Source organism: Salvelinus alpinus, chromosome 6 (genome assembly GCF_045679555.1).
Source record: "Salvelinus alpinus chromosome 6, SLU_Salpinus.1, whole genome shotgun sequence".
Taxonomy (NCBI): Eukaryota; Metazoa; Chordata; class Actinopteri; order Salmoniformes; family Salmonidae; genus Salvelinus; species Salvelinus alpinus.
The window spans coordinates 92,210,522-92,228,213 of record NC_092091.1 but is presented as its reverse complement, the minus strand read 5'-3'; the positions used below and the strand labels follow the sequence as shown (position 1 = coordinate 92,228,213).

At 43.6% G+C, this 17,692-nt stretch overlaps 1 protein-coding gene across 5 annotated transcripts in view; it reads left to right on the top strand.

Moving 5' to 3' along the window:
- Nucleotides 1-1,440: 1,440 nt before the first annotated feature.
- Nucleotides 1,441-17,692, top strand: part of LOC139579596 (calcium/calmodulin-dependent protein kinase type II delta 2 chain) — a 114,696-nt gene continuing 98,444 nt past the window's right edge. For 2 of the 5 annotated variants that reach the window (XM_071408360.1, XM_071408358.1), the window contains exons 1-2: nt 1,443-1,972; nt 8,153-8,247. In XM_071408360.1, coding sequence (XP_071264461.1) covers nt 1,911-1,972; nt 8,153-8,247 — 157 coding nt within the window. In that variant the 5' untranslated portion in view covers nt 1,443-1,910. Of the gene's footprint in view, nt 1,973-8,152; nt 8,248-17,692 lie in introns of all 5 variants that reach the window. The other 3 variants (XM_071408359.1, XM_071408361.1, XM_071408362.1) reach the window with 3 other exon arrangements.

Here is a 17,692-nt window from a genome sequence, read left to right as displayed (position 1 = left end):
TTGACTTTGACTATTTGTCCTCTGCCATTTTGGGATATATCTGTTGCCTGGTGAAACATTTGGATGTATTTGAAATAGTCAAATAAAATAAGATCTATCTATAGTGATCAGACTGCATTGTAGTACCCAGTTACCACACACACACACACACACACACGTTTTGTTCTTCTAGCCTCGTCGGGACCGAACATTGATTTCCATTCAAAATCCTATTTTTTCTAACCCTTACCCTAACCTTAACCCATTTTAATTAACATTTTTAAACTAACCTTTATTTAACTAGGCAAGTCAGTTTAGAACAAATTCTTATTTTCAATGACGGCCTAGGAACAGCGGGTTCTGCCTTTTTCAGGGGCAGAACGACAGAGTTTTACCTTGTACCCATAACCCCAATTAACCTAGTTGTAAACTTAACTCTTCACCTAACCTCGTACCCTAATTGTCAACCTAACCTCGTACCCTAATTGTAAACCTAACTCTAAACCTAACCTCGTACCCTAATTGTAAACTTAACTCTAAACCTAACCTCTTACCCTAATTGTAAACCTAACTCTAAACCTAACCTCGTACCCTAATTGTCAACCTAACTCTAAACCTAACCTCGTACCCTAATTGTAAACTTAACTCTAAACCTAACCTCTTACCCTAATTGTAAACCTAACTCTAAACCTAACCTCGTACCCTAATTGTAAACTTAACTCTAAACCTAACCTCTTACCCTAATTGTAAACCTAACTCTAAACCTAACCTCATACCCTAATTGTAAACCTAACTCTAAACCTAACCTCGTACCCTAATTGTAAACTTAACTCTAAACCTAACCTCGTACCCTAATTGTAAACCTAACTCTAAACCTAACCTCGTACCCTAACTGTAAACTTAACTCTAAACCTAACCTCGTACCCTAATTGTAAACCTTTTTATATTTTATTTCACCTTTATTTAACCAGGTAGGCTAGTTGAGAACAAGTTCTAATTTACAACTGCGACCTGGCCAAGAATAAAGCAAAGCAGTGTGACACAGACAACAACACAGAGTTACACATGGAGTAAACAATAAACAAGCCTATAACACAATAAACAAGTCAATGACTAACTCTAAACCTAACCTCTGATGGTGTATTAATATAATAATGTGTTATCACTATCGTCATCGTCGTCACTAGTATTATTATTATTGAAGGCGATAGTATTTTAAGTATACGGATGACGAGGGATGAGGGGCTGATCGCAGAGCCAGTGGGAGGGGTTGTCAATATACCACAGCCACAAAGTCAAGATTGGCTTAACGTCAGGGTTAGGCAATAGGTTAGCAGTGTGGTTAAGGTTAGGGTTGAGGTTAGGGTTAGGTATTAAAATCAGATTAAAAATAAATAAATAGTAGATATAAGTGGGTTTAGCCATAATTATGACTTTGTGGCTGTGGTAACTAGTGACGACCACACTTCAGTGGCACAGCGAGGGGACGCGCTATAGACAGACAGACAGACAGCTAGAAATGGAAATGCAGACAAAATGCAGCGTTTCCGCTCTGTGAGCTGCATACACCAGAACACAACCCGGATTCACTGCCCAAAAACCTCCCGATAACGCTGTTGTTGTTACATAAAAGAGTTTTAGGTTTAACCGTAGTCCTTCGCGGCACACAGCGTTTGGTGACTGGATTAGTGGTGCGTCTTCCGTTCTGTCGCTGCGGCAGAGCGTTCTTCTTCGATCGAGCCAGGGCTGTTGTACAGAAGCCATCGCTGTATGATTCGCCTTGTTTCTGCGCTGTACAGCTTTCTATCTATTCGTTCCGTGCGGGAAAGCGCGGGTGGTGAAGTCAACGACAACGCTAGTGTGGATCCGGTGGGCGCATTACATCCATCTCTACCGCGTCTACGGTCTGCTACCCTGCTGTCTCTTTCAGGATGGCGCTAACGATTTGCACGAGATTCACCGACGAATTCCAGCTATTCGAGGAGCTGGGGAAGTAAGCGTGCATGTTGTGATTGTTATTGATGTTATTTGTTATCCGGTAGCAGTATCCTACTTGTTAACATGTAATAGCCAGGCTATGCTGCTGCTACCTTGGTTTAGGACACGGATAGTGCAGTGTGTGTGTGTGTGTCCGCGACCTTCGGTTCATATGTTAATAAGGTACATAGACTGAAAGATTATATTTTCACAGCTCTATGGATGCCATAAGGGATTGGATCAGAATGTCAAGCCTTCCTACAGCCTATCATAGTTGACCTGGCCTTGTCAAGCCTATCATAGTTGACCTGGCCTTGTTAAGCCTTCCTACAGGCTATCATAGTTGACCTGGCCTTGTCAAGCCTTCCTACAGCCTATCATAGTTGACCTGGCCTTGTCAAGCCTTCCTACAGCCTATCATAGTTGACCTGGCCTTGTCAAGCCTTCCTACAGCCTAGCATAGTTCACCTGGCCTTGTCAAGCATTCCTACAGCCTATCATAGTTGACCTGGCCTTGTCAAGCCTTCCTACAGGCTATCATAGTTGACCTGGCCTTGTCAAGCATTCCTATATCCTATCATAGTTGACCTGGCCTTTTATATATTATTCCCTTGTCCTCTCTATAGTTGATATTTACATTTCCTAATGGTAGTCCATCTCTTATGGTGGTCCATCTCTTATATAGTCCATCTCTTATATAGTCCATCTCTTATGTCCATCTCTTATGGTGGTCCATCTCTTATATAGTCCATCTCTTATTTAGTCCAACTCTTATTTAGTCCATCTCTTATTTAGTCCATCTCTTATTTAGTCCATCTCTTATTTAGTCCAACTCTTATTTAGTCCATCTCTAATGGTGGTCCATCTCTTATTTAGTCCATCACTTATATAGTCCATCACTTATTCAGTCCATCTCTTATGGTGGTCCATCTCTTATTCAGTCCATCTCTTATGGTAGTCCATCTCTTATTTAGTCCATCTCTTATGGTGGTCCATCTCTTATTGTGGTCCATCTCTTATTGTGGTCCATCTCTTATTTAGTCCATCTCTTATGGTGGTCCATCTCTTATGGTTGTCCATCTCATATGGTGGTCCATCTCTTATATAGTCCATCTCTTATATAGTCCATCTCTTATGGTGGTCCATCTCTTATATAGTCCATCTCTTATATAGTCCATCTCTTATGGTGGTCCATCTCTTATGGTGGTCCATCTCTTATGGTGGTCCATCTCTTATATAGTCCATCTCTTATATAGTCCATCTCTTATATAGTCCATCTCTTATGGTGGTCCATCTCTTATTGTGGTCCATCTCTTATTTAGTCCATCTCTTATGGTAGTCCATCTCTTATATAGTCCATCTCTTATGGTGGTCCATCTCTTATATAGTCCATCTCTTATATAGTCCATCTCTTATTGTGGTCCATCTCTTATTGTGGTCCATCTCTTATTGTGGTCCATCTCTTATGGTGGTCCAACTCTTATATTGCCCATCTCTTATGGTGGTCCATCTCTTATATAGTCCATCTCTTATATAGTCAATCTTTTATATAGTCCATCTCTTATATAGTCCATCTCTTATGGTGGTCCATCTCTTATATAGTCCATATTTTATATAGTCCATATTTTATATAGTCCATCTCTTATATAGTCCATCTCTTATGGTGGTCCATCTCTTATATAGTCCATCTCTTATATAGTCCATCTCTTATATAGTCCATCTCTTATATAGTCCATCTCTTATATTGCCCATCTCTTATGGTGGTCCATCTCTTATATAGTCCATCTCTAAAATAGTCCATCTCTTATATAGTCCATCTCTTATATAGTCCATCTCTTATGGTGGTCCATCTCTTATGGTGGTCCATCTCTTATATAGTCCATCTCTTATATAGTCCATCTCTTATATAGTCCATCTCTTATGGTGGTCCATCTCTTATTGTCGTCCATCTCTTATTGTGGTCCATCTCTTATTTAGTCCATCTCTTATGGTAGTCCATCTCTTATATAGTCCATCTCTTATGGTGGTCCATCTCTTATATAGTCCATCTCTTATATAGTCCATCTCTTATATAGTCCATCTCTTATTGTGGTCCATCTCTTATTGTGGTCCATCTCTTATGGTGGTCCAACTCTTATATTGCCCATCTCTTATGGTGGTCCATCTCTTATATAGTCCATCTCTTATATAGTCAATCTTTTATATAGTCCATCTCTTATATAGTCCATCTCTTATGGTGGTCCATCTCTTATTTAGTCCATCTCTTATTTAGTCCATCTCTTATTTAGTCCAACTCTTATTTAGTCCATCTCTAATGGTGGTCCATCTCTTATTTAGTCCATCACTTATATAGTCCATCACTTATTCAGTCCATCTCTTATGGTGGTCCATCTCTTATTTAGTCCATCACTTATTCAGTCCATCTCTTATGGTAGTCCATCTCTTATTTAGTCCTTCTCTTATGGTGGTCCATCTCTTATTGTGGTCCATCTCTTATTATGGTCCATCTCTTATTTAGTCCATCTCTTATGGTGGTCCATCTCTTATGGTTGTCCATCTCTTATGGTGGTCCATCTCTTATATAGTCCATCTCTTATGGTGGTCCATCTCTTATATAGTCCATCTCTTATATAGTCCATCTCTTATGGTGGTCCATCTCTTATGGTGGTCCATCTCTTATGGTGGTCCATCTCTTATATAGTCCATCTCTTATGGTGGTCCATCTCTTATATAGTCCATCTCTTATATAGTCCATCTCTTATGGTGGTCCATCTCTTATTGTGGTCCATCTCTTATTTAGTCCATCTCTTATGGTAGTCCATCTCTTATATAGTCCATCTCTTATGGTGGTCCATCTCTTATATAGTCCATCTCTTATATAGTCCATCTCTTATATAGTCCATCTCTTATTGTGGTCCATCTCTTATGGTGGTCCAACTCTTATATTGCCCATCTCTTATGGTGGTCCATCTCTTATATAGTCCATCTCTTATATAGTCAATTTTTTATATAGTCCATCTCTTATATAGTCCATCTCTTATGGTGGTCCATCTCTTATATAGTCCATCTCTTATATAGTCCATATTTTATATAGTCCATCTCTTATATAGTCCATCTCTTATGGTGGTCCATCTCTTATATAGTCCATCTCTTATATAGTCCATCTCTTATATAGTCCATCTCTTATATTGCCCATCTCTTATGGTGGTCCATCTCTTATATAGTCCATCTCTTATATAGTCCATCTTTTATATAGTCCATCTCTTATATAGTCCAACTCTTATGGTGGTCCATCTCTTATGGTGGTCCATCTCTTATATAGTCCATCTCTTATATAGTCCATCTCTTATGGTAGTCCAACTCTTATGGTGGTCCATCTCTTATGGTAGTCCATCTCTTATATAGTCCATCTCTTATATAGTCCATCTCTTATGGTAGTCCAACTCTTATGGTGGTCCATCTCTTATGGTGGTCCATCTCTTATGGTGGTCCATCTCTTATATAGTCCATCTCTTATATAGTCCATCTCTTATGGTAGTCCAACTCTTATGGTGGTCCATCTCTTATGGTAGTCCATCTCTTATATAGTCCATCTCTTATTGTGGTCCATCTCTTATTTAGTCCATCTTTAATGGTGGTCCATCTCTTATATGGTCCATCTCTTATTTAGTCCATCTCTTATATAGTCCATCTCTTATGGTAGTCCATCTCTTATGGTGGTCCATCTCTTATATAGTCCATCTCTTATGGTGGTCCACCTCTTATTGTGGTCCATCTCTTATTGTGGTCCATCTCTTATGGTGGTCCAACTCTTATATTGCCCATCTCTTATGGTGGTCCATCTCTTATATAGTCCATCTCTTATATAGTCCATCTCTTATGGTGGTCCATCTCTTATATAGTCCATCTCTTATATAGTCCATCTTTTATATAGTCCATCTCTTATGGTAGTCCATCTCTTATGGTGGTCCATCTCTTATATAGTCCAACTCTTATGGTAGTCCATCTCTTATGGTGGTCCATCTCTTATGGTAGTCCATCTCTTATATAGTCCATCTCTTATATAGTCCATCTCTTATGGTAGTCCATCTCTTATGGTGGTCCATCTCTTATATAGTCCATCTCTTATATAGTTCATCTCTTATATAGTCCATCTCTTATATAGTTCATCTCTTATATAGTCCATCTCTTATATAGTCCATCTCTTATGGTGGTCCATCTCTTATTGTGGTCCATCTCTTATGGTGGTCCAACTCTTATATTGCCCATCTCTTATGGTGGTCCATCTCTTATATAGTCCATCTCTTATATAGTCCATCTTTTATATAGTCCATCTCTTATATAGTCCATCTCTTATGGTGGTCCATCTCTTATATAGTCCATCTCTTATATAGTCCATATTTTATATAGTCCATCTCTTATATAGTCCATCTCTTATGGTGGTCCATCTCTTATATAGTCCATCTCTTATATAGTCCATCTCTTATATAGTCCATCTCTTATATTGCCCATCTCTTATGGTGGTCCATCTCTTATATAGTCCATCTTTTATATAGTCCATCTCTTATATAGTCCATCTCTTATGGTGGTCCATCTCTTATATAGTCCATCTCTTATATAGTCCATCTCTTATATAGTCCATCTCTTATGGTGGTCCATCTCTTATATAGTCCATCTCTTATATAGTCCATCTCTTATATAGTCCATCTCTTATGGTGGTCCATCTCTTATGGTAGTCCATCTCTTATATAGTCCATCTCTTATTTACTCCATCTCTTATGGTGGTCCATCTCTTATTCTAGTCCATCTCTTATTTAGTCCATCTCTTATATAGTCCATCTCTTATGGTAGTCCATCTCTTATGGTAGTCCATCTCTTATATAGTCCATCTCTTATTCAGTCCATCTCTTATGGTAGTCCATCTCTTATGGTGGTCCATCTCTTATATAGTCCATCTCTTATTTAGTCCATCTCTTATGGTAGTCCATCTCTTATATAGTCCATCTCTTATTTACTCCATCTCTTATGGTGGTCCATCTCTTATTCTAGTCCATCTCTTATTTAGTCCATCTCTTATGGTGGTCCATCTCTTATGGTAGTCCATCTCTTATGGTGGATCACTTCTGTGTTAACGGTGAGTTCCTTGGTGGTTGTAGAGTCCAATCTGAGGTACACACACACCTCTGTCTGTTCATCGTCTGCATGGGCATGCGTGGTTGTAAACTATAGCTAATCATACTATCCACATTGACACACGAAACAGACGTCAAGGTGTGTGTGTGTGTGTGACAAAAACACGCACGGTAATGCGACAGCGGACTTCGTTTCGAGACGGTAACATTCCACTGGCCAGCCACCGAAGCGCACTCTAAATGATCAAAAATGGGGAGAGAAGGAGAGAGAGAGGTGTTGAGAAGGGCAAATTGGAGAGGTTTCTGTGTGTATGTGTGTGTGTGTAATGTTTGTCTGCAGTTTGCCTTTCACCCCGTTGTCAGAATATACAGCAGCCTGCAGACTCTTCCCTCTCTCTCTGTCTCTCACTCTCTCCCTCTCTCTCTCTATCTTTCTCTCTCTGTATCTCTCCCCTTTCTCTCTCTCTCTCTCTCTCTCTCTCTCTCTCTCTCTCTCTCTCTCTCTCTCTCTCTCTCTCTCTCTCTCTCTCTCTCTCTCTCTCTCTCTCTCTCTCTCTCTCTCTCACTCTCTCCCTCTCTTTCTCTGTCTTTCTCTCTCTGTATCTCTCCCCTTTCTCTGTCTCTCTGTATCTCTCCTCTCTCCTCTCTCTCTCTGTATCTCTCTATCACTCTCTGTATCTCTCCTCTCTCTCTCTCTGTATCTCTCCCCTCTCTCTCTGTATCTCTCCCCTCTCTCTCTGTATCTCTCTCCTCTCTCTCTGTATCTCTCCCCTCTCTCTCTGTATCTCTCCCCTCTCTCTCTGTATCTCTCCCCTCTCTCTCTGTATCTCTCCCCTCTCTCTCTGTATCTCTCCCCTCTCTCTCTGTATCTCTCTCCTCTCTCTCTGTATCTCTCCTCTCTCTCTCTCTGTATCTCTCCCCTCTCTCTCTGTATCTCTCCCCTCTCTCTCTGCCTCTCTCTGTATCTCTCCCCTTTCTCTCTGCCTCTCTCTGTATCTCTCCCCTCCCCTCTCCCTCTTTGTCTTTGTATCCCCCCCTTTATGTTTATGGTGTGTGTGTTTCAGAGGAGCGTTCTCTGTGGTGAAGAGATGTCTCAGGATCTCGTCTGGTCAGGAGTTTGCTGCCAAAATCATAAACACCAAGAAATTATCTGCCAGAGGTAGGTAACACATACACATATACACACACATATACACACACACACACACATAAACACATACAGACACACATACACACGCACACACACACACACACACACAGACAGACCTCAAATGGCCTTTTGTCAATGGGGAGCTGAGAGAGCGGGAGACAGAGAGAGAAAAAGAGAGTCAGAGAGAGCGAGAGTGCGAGAGAGATGAAGAAAGATATAGAGAGAGATGGAGAGACAGACAGAGCAGACCTCAAATGGCCGAGAGAGATGAAGAAAGATATAGAGAGAGATGGAGAGACAGACAGAGCAGACCTCAAATGGCCTTGTGTGAGCGAGAGAGAGACCACAGCGTGCCATCACAGCAGCAACATTTGTGACCTGTTGCCACAAGAAAAGTGCAACCAGTGAAGAACAAACACCATTGTAAATACAACCTATATTTATGTTTATTTATTTTCCCTTTTGTACTTTAACTATTTGCACATCGTTACAACACTGTATATATATAGTATGACATTTGAAATGTCTCTGTTCCTTTGGGACTTTTGTGAGTGAAATATTTACTGTTCATTTTATATTCTTTATTTCACTTTTGTTTATCTATTTCACTTGTTTTGGCAATGTTAACATATGTTTCCCACGCCAATAAATCCCATTTAAATTGAAATTGAGTGTGTGTGTGTTTCTCCAGGTTTGTTTCATTGTCTTCAGGTTGTCTATTTGTATGTTGTTAATAGCAACATAAATGAACCGTAGATCTGTCAGGATACAACAGGATGCAGGAGATAACCAACAGCATTAGTTCTGCTGCTTTGGACACACTTTGCATGTGTTAGAATCTTTAGAATTTGGGAAAGGGGAGAGGACATTCATCCCCTAACCTGTAAAGAGAGAGAGAGTGGAGCTCCTCGTTCTAACCTCTCTTCATCCCCTAACCTGTAAAGAGAGAGAGTGGAGCTCCTCGTTCTAACCTCTCTTCATCCCCTAACCTGTAAAGAGAGAGAGTGGAGCTCCTCGTTCTGATCCTCGTTCTAACCTCTCTTCATCCCCTAACCTGTAAAGAGAGAGAGGGTGGAGCTCCTCGTTCTAGCCTCTCTTCATCCCGTAACCTGTAAAGAGAGAGGGTGGAGCTCCTCGTTCTAGCCTCTCTTCATCCCGTAACCTGTAAAGAGAGAGGGTGGAGCTCCTCGTTCTAGCCTCTCTTCATCCCGTAACCTGTAAAGAGAGAGGGTGGAGCTCCTCGTTCTAACGTCTCTTCATCCCCTAACCTGTAAAGAGAGAGAGTGGAGCTCCTCGTTCTAACCTCTCTTCATCCCCTAACCTGTAAAGAGAGAGAGTGGAGCTCCTCGTTCTAACCTCTCTTCATCCCCTAACCTGTAAAGAGAGAGAGTGGAGCTCCTCGTTCTGATCCTCGTTCTAACCTCTCTTCATCCCCTAACCTGTAAAGAGAGAGGGTGGAGCTCCTCGTTCTAACCTCTCTTCATCCCCTAACCTGTAAAGAGAGAGAGTGGAGCTCCTCGTTCTGATCCTCGTTCTAACCTCTCTTCATCTCTTAACATGTATGTTCTGATCAGAGGCTTTAGTTCTGGGTTAACCAAGATTACTGTTTTCTTGGTATGATGTGTGATGTGTTGTTGTTGTGAATGTGCGTGTCATGTGTGTATTAGTGTGTTCTTGTATACTGTTCCTGTGTGTGTGTGTGTGTGTGTGTATTTGTGTGTGTGTTAGTTCAGCATCCGTGCATCCATATGTATGTGTGTGTGTGTGTGTGTGTGTGTGTGCTTGCGTGTTCAGTGTATCCGTGCGTCTTGAACATGTGTGTGCGTGCGTCCATTCGTTCATGCGTGTGTGCGCTTCCGTGTTTTCAGCGTGTGTATGTGTGTTTGTAGACCCAGGGATTTGGCTGGTCTTGTAGTCTCAGGGACAGATCTCTAGAGGAGTCGACCCAGTTCTTTCACATCTATCACCGTAATTGTAGCTGCTGGCAAACCTTCCTGGGGGCTGGACTCACACACAGACAAACAGAAAAACACACACACACACATACACACACAGGGAAATTTAACTGATTCCAGAGGCTGATCCAAAACACCGCTGGCAGAGAAGAGGTATTCGGAGTGGACTTCTAGTCCGACTCAGGAGGCGCGCACACCATCCACCGCTTCTGAGTATAGTACCCGCTAATGTTCAGTCTCTGGATAATAAAGTAGATGAGCTCAGGCTGAGGATCTCCTTCCAGAGAGACATCAGGGATTGTAACATACTCTATTTCACGGAAACATGGCTCTCTCGGGATATGCCCTCTGAGTCCGTACAGCCAGCTGGGTTCTCAGTTCACCGCGCAGACAGGAATAAAGAACTCTCTGGGAAGAAGAAAGGCGGAGGTGTTTCATGATTAACTACTCAGGGTGTGATTGTGATAACGTCCAGAAACTCAGGTTCTGTTGTTCGCCCGACCTAGAATCCCTCACAATCAAATGCCGACTGTATTACCTCCCAAGAAAATTCTCTCTGGTTATAGTCACAGCCGTGTATATTCCCCCTCAAGCCGATACCACGACGGCCCCCGGATAACTACACTGGACTCTATGGAAACTGGAAACCACATATCCTGAGGCCGTGTTTACTGTAGCTGGGGACTTTAACAAAGAAAATATGAGGAAAACGCTACTGGAAACCACATATCCTGAGGAAAACACTACTGGAAACCACATATCCTGAGGGAAACACTACTGGAAACCACATATCCTGAGGAAAACACTACTGGAAACCACATATCCTGAGGGAAACACTACTGGAAACCACATATCCTGAGGAAAACACTACTGGAAACCACATATCCTGAGGCCGCTACCGAAGTTCTATCAACACATTGACCACAACACCACTCGCTCTGGTAAAACATTGGACCACTGCTACTCAACTTTTCGAAATGCATTCAAGGCCCTCCCCCGCCCCCCCTTCGGAAAATCTGACCACGACTCCATTTTGCTCCTCCCTTCCTATAGGCAGAAACTCAAACAGGAAGTTCCTGTGCTACGGACTATTCAACTCTGGTCTGACCAATCGGAATCCATGCTTCAAGATTGTTTTGATCATGTGGACTGGAATATGTTTTGGGTAGCCTCTGAGAATAATATCAACGAATACACGGACGCAGTGGCTGAGTTTATCAGGAAGTGTATAGGGGATGTTGTTCCCGCGGTGACTATTAAAACCCAAACCAGAAACCGTGGATAGATGGAAGCATTCGCTTAAAACTGAAAGCGCAAACTACTGCATTTAACCACGGCAACTGGGAATATGGCCGAATACAAACTACTGCATTTAACCATGGCAACTGGGAATATGGCCGAATACAAACTACTGCATTTAACCACGGCAACTGGGAATATGGCCGAATACAAACTACTGCATTTAACCATGGCAACTGGGAATATGGCCGAATACAAACTACTGCATTTAACCATGGCAACTGGGAATATGGCCGAATACAAACTACTGCATTTAACCATGGCAACTGTGAATATGGCCGAATACAAACTACTGCATTTAACCACGGCAAGGTGACTGGGAATATGGCCGAATACAAACTACTGCATTTAACCACGGCAAGGTGACTGGGAATATGGCCGAATACAAACGGTGTACTGTAGTTATTCTCTCCGTAAGACAATCCAACAGGCAAAACGTCAGTATAGAGACAATGTGGAGTCGCAATTCAATGGCTCAGACATGAGACGTATGTGGCAGGGTCTACTGACAATCGAGGACACCGACGTCTTGCTTCCGGATTAGCTAAACACCTTCTTCACCCGCTTTGAGGATAACACAGTGCCACCGACACAGCCAGCTACCAAGCTACCGACTTGAGTAAGACATTTAAGCATGTTAACTCTCGCAAGGTTGCCGGACCAGACAGCATCCCTAGCCGTGTTCTCAGAGCTTGCGCAGACCAGCTGGCTAGAGTGTGTACGAACACATTCAATCACTCCCTATCCCAGTCTGCTGTCCCCACATGCTTCAAGATTTCCAACATTGTTCCTGTACCCAAGAAGGAAAAGGTAACTAAATGACTATCGCCACGTAGCACTCACTTCTGTCATCATGGAGTGCTTTGAGAGACTAGTCAAGGATCACCTCCACCCTACCTGACACCCTAGACGCACTCCAATTTGCTTACCACTCCAGACGACGCAATCACCATCACACTGCTTACTGCCCTATCCCATCTGGACAAGAGGAATACCTATGTAAGAATGCTGTTCGTTGACTACAGCTCAACATTTAACACCATAGTACCCTCCAAACTCGTCATTAAGCTTGAGACCATGGGTCTTGACCCCGCCCTGTGCAACTGGGTCCTGGACTTCCTGAGGGGCCGCCCCCAGGTGGTGAGGGTAGGTAACAACATCTCCACCCCGTTGATCCTCAACACAGGGGCTCCACAAGGGTGTGTGCTCAACCCTCTCCTGTACTCCCTGTTCACCCATGACTGCGTGGCCATGCACGCCTCCAACTCAATCATCAAGTTTGTAGACGCCACAACAGTAGTAGGCTTGATTACCAACAACGACGAGACGGCCTACAGGGAGGAGGTAAGGGCCCTGCGAGTGTGGTGCCAGGAAAATAACCTGTCGCTCAACGTCAACAAAACAAAGGAGATGATCGTAGACTTCAGGAAACAGCAGAGGGAGCACCCCCCATCCACATCGAAGGGAGAAGGTGGAAAGTTCCTCGGCGTCACTGACATCACTGACAAACTGAAATGGTCTTGTTGTCTCTCACACAGACAGTGTGGTGCAACAGCGTCCTCTTAAACTTCAGGAGGCTGAAAATACAATTTGGCTTGGCACCCAATTTGACATTCGCTCGGAAAAATAGTTTTCACTGAGGAAATGTACAAGTCTCCTGTTAATGATAATACAGAGGGTTTTGCCAAGGTTGCTGTTGCTGCAAATCCCACGGTAGTTACTGGGGTTCAATTTGTCTCCTCCTTTGTGGATTGTGGTGATCAGTCTTTGGTTCCAAATACTCTCTCTCTCTCACACACACACACACACACACACACACACACACACACACACACACACTGCTCATTGTCTGTTCACCTGTCTGGCGAGAACTGCCTGTTGAACTGCATTATGGGACAAAGCTGTGGAGAACGTGACTGTTAGTCTATGTGTCTGTGTGACTAACTAGGGCAGCAGACTCTGAGGAGAAAGAGAGCCAGGGCACCCTTAATTAGAGAAAGTCTGTCTCTCGCTCTCTCTCTCGTTCTCTCTCTCGCTCGCCCGCTCTCTCTCGCTCTCTTTCGCTCTCTCTCGCTCTCTCTTTCGCTCTCTCTCTCTCTCTCTCTCTCTCTCTCCTTCTCACTGTGTGACCTATAGCAGTCTGTGTGTGTCATCCTACTTTTCCCCAGTTTCGGTTTTTGAGGCAGCTGCTACAGATTCTTTAGGGTCAGAGAAAGCGAGGGAATGCTCAGAGATACAGAGAGAGAGAGTGGGAAGGCTCAGAGATACAAAGAGAGAAAGGAGAGGGCAAAGAGATATATATAGAGAGAGAGGGAGGGCACCGAGATGCAGAGAGATACGGAGAGGGCAGAGAGATATAGAGAGAGATACGGAGAGGGCAGAGAGATTTAGAGAGAGATACGGAGAGGGCAAAGAGATTTCGAGAGAGATACGGAGAGGGCAGAGAGATTTAGAGAGAGATACGGAGAGGGCAGAGAGATTTAGAGAGAGATACGGAGAGGGCAGAGAGATTTAGAGAGAGAGAGGGAGGGCACCGAGATACAGAGAAAGAGGGAGGGCACAGAGAGATACAGAGAGAGAGGGAGGGCACAGAGATACAGAGAGAGAGAGGGAGGGCACAGAGTTTCACAGAGAGAGGAGAGTTGGCTACAACACCATTGTTTCTCTGTCTGTAGTGTGATTTGCTGACTACCAGACTAGAGGAACCAACTGCACAGCCAGACACACTCCATTCAAACAGTCACATTGTATTAACCAACTGTCAAACACACACACACACACACACACACACACACACACACACACACACACACACACACACACACACACACACACACAGAAAATTGCATATCACAGGTTCAAGTCTCCTTGACGACCTTTATTGTGGTATTGCGGGTCAGTAGAACTGTTTCTTGTGGTTTCTTCCGGGTCAGTAGAACTGTTTCTTGTGGTTTCTTCCGGGTCAGTAGAACTGTTTCTTGTGGTTTTCCGGGTCAGTAGAGCTGTTTCTTGTGGTTTTGAGGGTCAGTTGAACTGTTTCTTGTGGTTTTGTGGGTCAGTTGAACTGTTTCTTGTGGTTTTGAGGGTCAGTTGAACTGTTTCTTGTGGTTTTCCGGGTCAGTAGAACTGTTTCTTGTGGTTTTGCGGGTCAGTAGAACTGTTTCTTGTGGTTTCTTCCGGGTCAGTAGAACTGTTTCTTGTGGTTTTGAGGGTCAGTTGAACTGTTTCTTGTGGTTTTCCGGGTCAGTAGAACTGTTTCTTGTGGTTTTGCGGGTCAGTAGAACTGTTTCTTGTGGTTTTGCGGGTCAGTAGAACTGTTTCTTGTGGTAATGTAGGTCATTAGAACTGTTTCTTGTGGTTTTGTGGGTCAGTAGAACTGTTTCTTGTTGTTTTACGGGTCAGTAGAACTGTTTCTTGTGGTATTGCGGGTCAGTAGAACTGTTTCTTGTGGTTTCTTCCGGGTCAGTAGAACTGTTTCTTGTGGTTTTGCGGGTCAGTAGAACTGTTTCTTGTTGTTTTACGGGTCAGTAGAACTGTTTCTTGTGGTTTTGCGGGTCAGTAGAACTGTTTCTTGTGGTATTGCGGGTCAGTAGAACTGTTTCTTGTGGTTTTGCGGGTCAGTAGAACTGTTTCTTGTGGTAATGTAGGTCAGTAGAACTGTTTCTTGTGGTATTGCGGGTCAGTTGAACTGTTTCTTGTGGTTTCTTCCGGTTCAGTAGAACTGTTTCTTGGTTGTGCGGGTCAGTAGAGCTGTTTCTTGTGGTTTCTTCCGGGTCAGTAAAACTCTTTCTTGTGGTTTTGCAGGTCAGTAGAACTGTTTCTTGTGGTTTTGTGGGTCAGTAGAACTGTTTCTTGTGGTTTTGTGGGTCAGTAGAACTGTTTCTTTAGGTTTTGTGGGTCAGTAGAACTGTTTCTTGTGGTTTCTTCCGGGTCAGTAGAACTGTTTCTTGTGGTATTGCAGGTCAGTAGAACTGTTTCTTGTGGTTTTGCGGGTCAGTAGAACTGTTTCTTGTGGTATTGCGGGTCAGTAGAACTGTTTCTTATGGTATTGCAGTTCAGTAGAACTGTTTCTTGTGGTATTGCGGGTCAGTAGAACTGTTTCTTGTGGTTTCTTCCGGGTCAGTAGAACTGTTTGTTGAGGTATTGCGGGTCAGTAGAACTGTTTCTTGTGGTATTGCAGGTCAGTAGAACTGTTTCTTGTGGTTTTGTGGGTCAGTAGAACTGTTTCTTGTGGTATTGCAGGTCAGTAGAACTGTTTCTTGTGGTTTTGCGGGTCAGTAGAACTGTTTCTTGTGGTATTGCGGGTCAGTAGAACTGTTTCTTGTGGTATTGCGGGTCAGTAGAACTGTTTCTTGTGGTTTTGCGGGTCAGTAGAACTGTTTCTTGTGGTATTGCGGGTCAGTAGAACTGTTTCTTGTGGTTTTGCGGGTCAGTTGAACTGTTTCTTGTGGTTTTGTGGGTCAGTAGAACTGTTTCTTGTGGTTTTGCGGGTCAGTAGAACTGTTTCTTGTGGTTTTGTGGGTCAGTAGAACGGTTTCTTGTGGTTTTGTGGGTCAGTATAACTGTTTCTTGTAGTTTTGCGGGTTCAGATTCTGAATGGTCAGATAGCTAGCAACATTGACGAGGCTGTGGTGTTATGATACTGAATGGGCAGATAGCTAGCAACATTGACGAGGCTAGCTATCCAACAACTGTAATGATGCATTTGAGAATCAACAAGTGCTCATTGTGTAAATGTATTTATGTTGTCACTAAACATTTGGAGAGTAAATATAGTTTATATGTTGTCAATTATCCTATGATTGTAAGTCAATCCCGTCTGTTTCCTGCCTCTCGGATGCGAGCAGAATGATTTTGTAGGTAAACATGCCGTCTATGCCAAGTTCAGACCATTTTCTTTAGTTTGGTGTCTTGTTACAGTGTCTGGTCTGCTACAGTGTGTGTGTTGAAAGAGAGATGGATAGAGAGATAGAGAAAGAGAAAGGGAGAGAGAAGGATAAGTGTGTCTGTGAGAAAGATAGAAATGAGGGATGAGGTTTTTGTGTTTGCTTGTGTGTGTGTGTGTGTGTGTGTGTGTGTGTGTGTGTGTGTGTGTGTGTGTGTGCGCACTCTCGGGACAGACATTTGCATGCAGTGCTAGTTCCACTGCAGAAAATAGTAGAGGGGAAGGGGAGGAGAGGAGAGGAGAAAAGGAAGGGAGAGAGGAGAGGAGAGGAGAGGAGAAGGGAAGGGAGGAGAGGGGAGTTCAGAGCACTCTGATTGGTCAAGGAGTTGCTAGACAACAGATGTCCGGCTGGCTGGGAGGTAGACTACCTGTGGCGGAGAGAGAGAGAGAGGGATTGAGAGGGAGAAAGAGATATATAAAGAGAAAGCGAGTGAGGGAGAGAGAAAGCAAGTTGAGAGAGAGAGAGATGGACAGATTAGTGACCTTGCTCCCAGGGCTAGATGATGATAGTATAATCGGTAGGTTGTCCTTGGTCTTGTCAGGAGGATACTGAGTTGATTTAACAGTATTATTCACTCTCCCTCTGTCCTCCTCTCTCCATCTCTCTCTCCCTCCTCTCTCCATCTCTCTCTCCTCCATCTCTCCCTCTATCCTCCATCTCTCCCTCCGTCATCCTCTCTCTATCTCTCTCTCCTCCATCTCTCCCTCCCTCCTCTCTCCATCGCTCTCTCCTCCATCTCTCCCTCCGTCCTCCTCTCTCCTCCATCTCTCCCTCCGTCCTCCTCTCTCCTCTATCTCTCCCTCCGTCCTCCTCTCTCCTCCATCTCTCCCTCCGTCCTCCTCTCTCCTCCATCTCTCTTTCCGTCCTCCTCTCTCCATCTCTCTTTTCATCTCTCTCTTCTAGGAACCGACACTGACGCAAACACACGTCTGTCTGACCCCTCTCTCTTTTTCCCTCTCTTTTTCTCTCTCTTTCTCCCTCTCTTTTTCTCTCTCTTTTCCCTCTCTTTTTCCCTTAACCTCTCTTTTTCCCTCTCCCTCTTTCTTTTCCCCTCTCTTTTTCCCTCTCTCTTTTTCTCTCCTTTTCCGTCTCTCTCTCTCTCGCTCCCCATCTCTCTGTCACTCTCTCCCGTTCTCTCCCCCTCTCTGTCCCGAGGCAAAGTGGAACTGGGTCGTCTTGACTCACCGGTTCCGAATCAGAGTCACTTGACACAGTTCTGATTTGAATTGTTTGAACGTGACTCTGAATCACTAT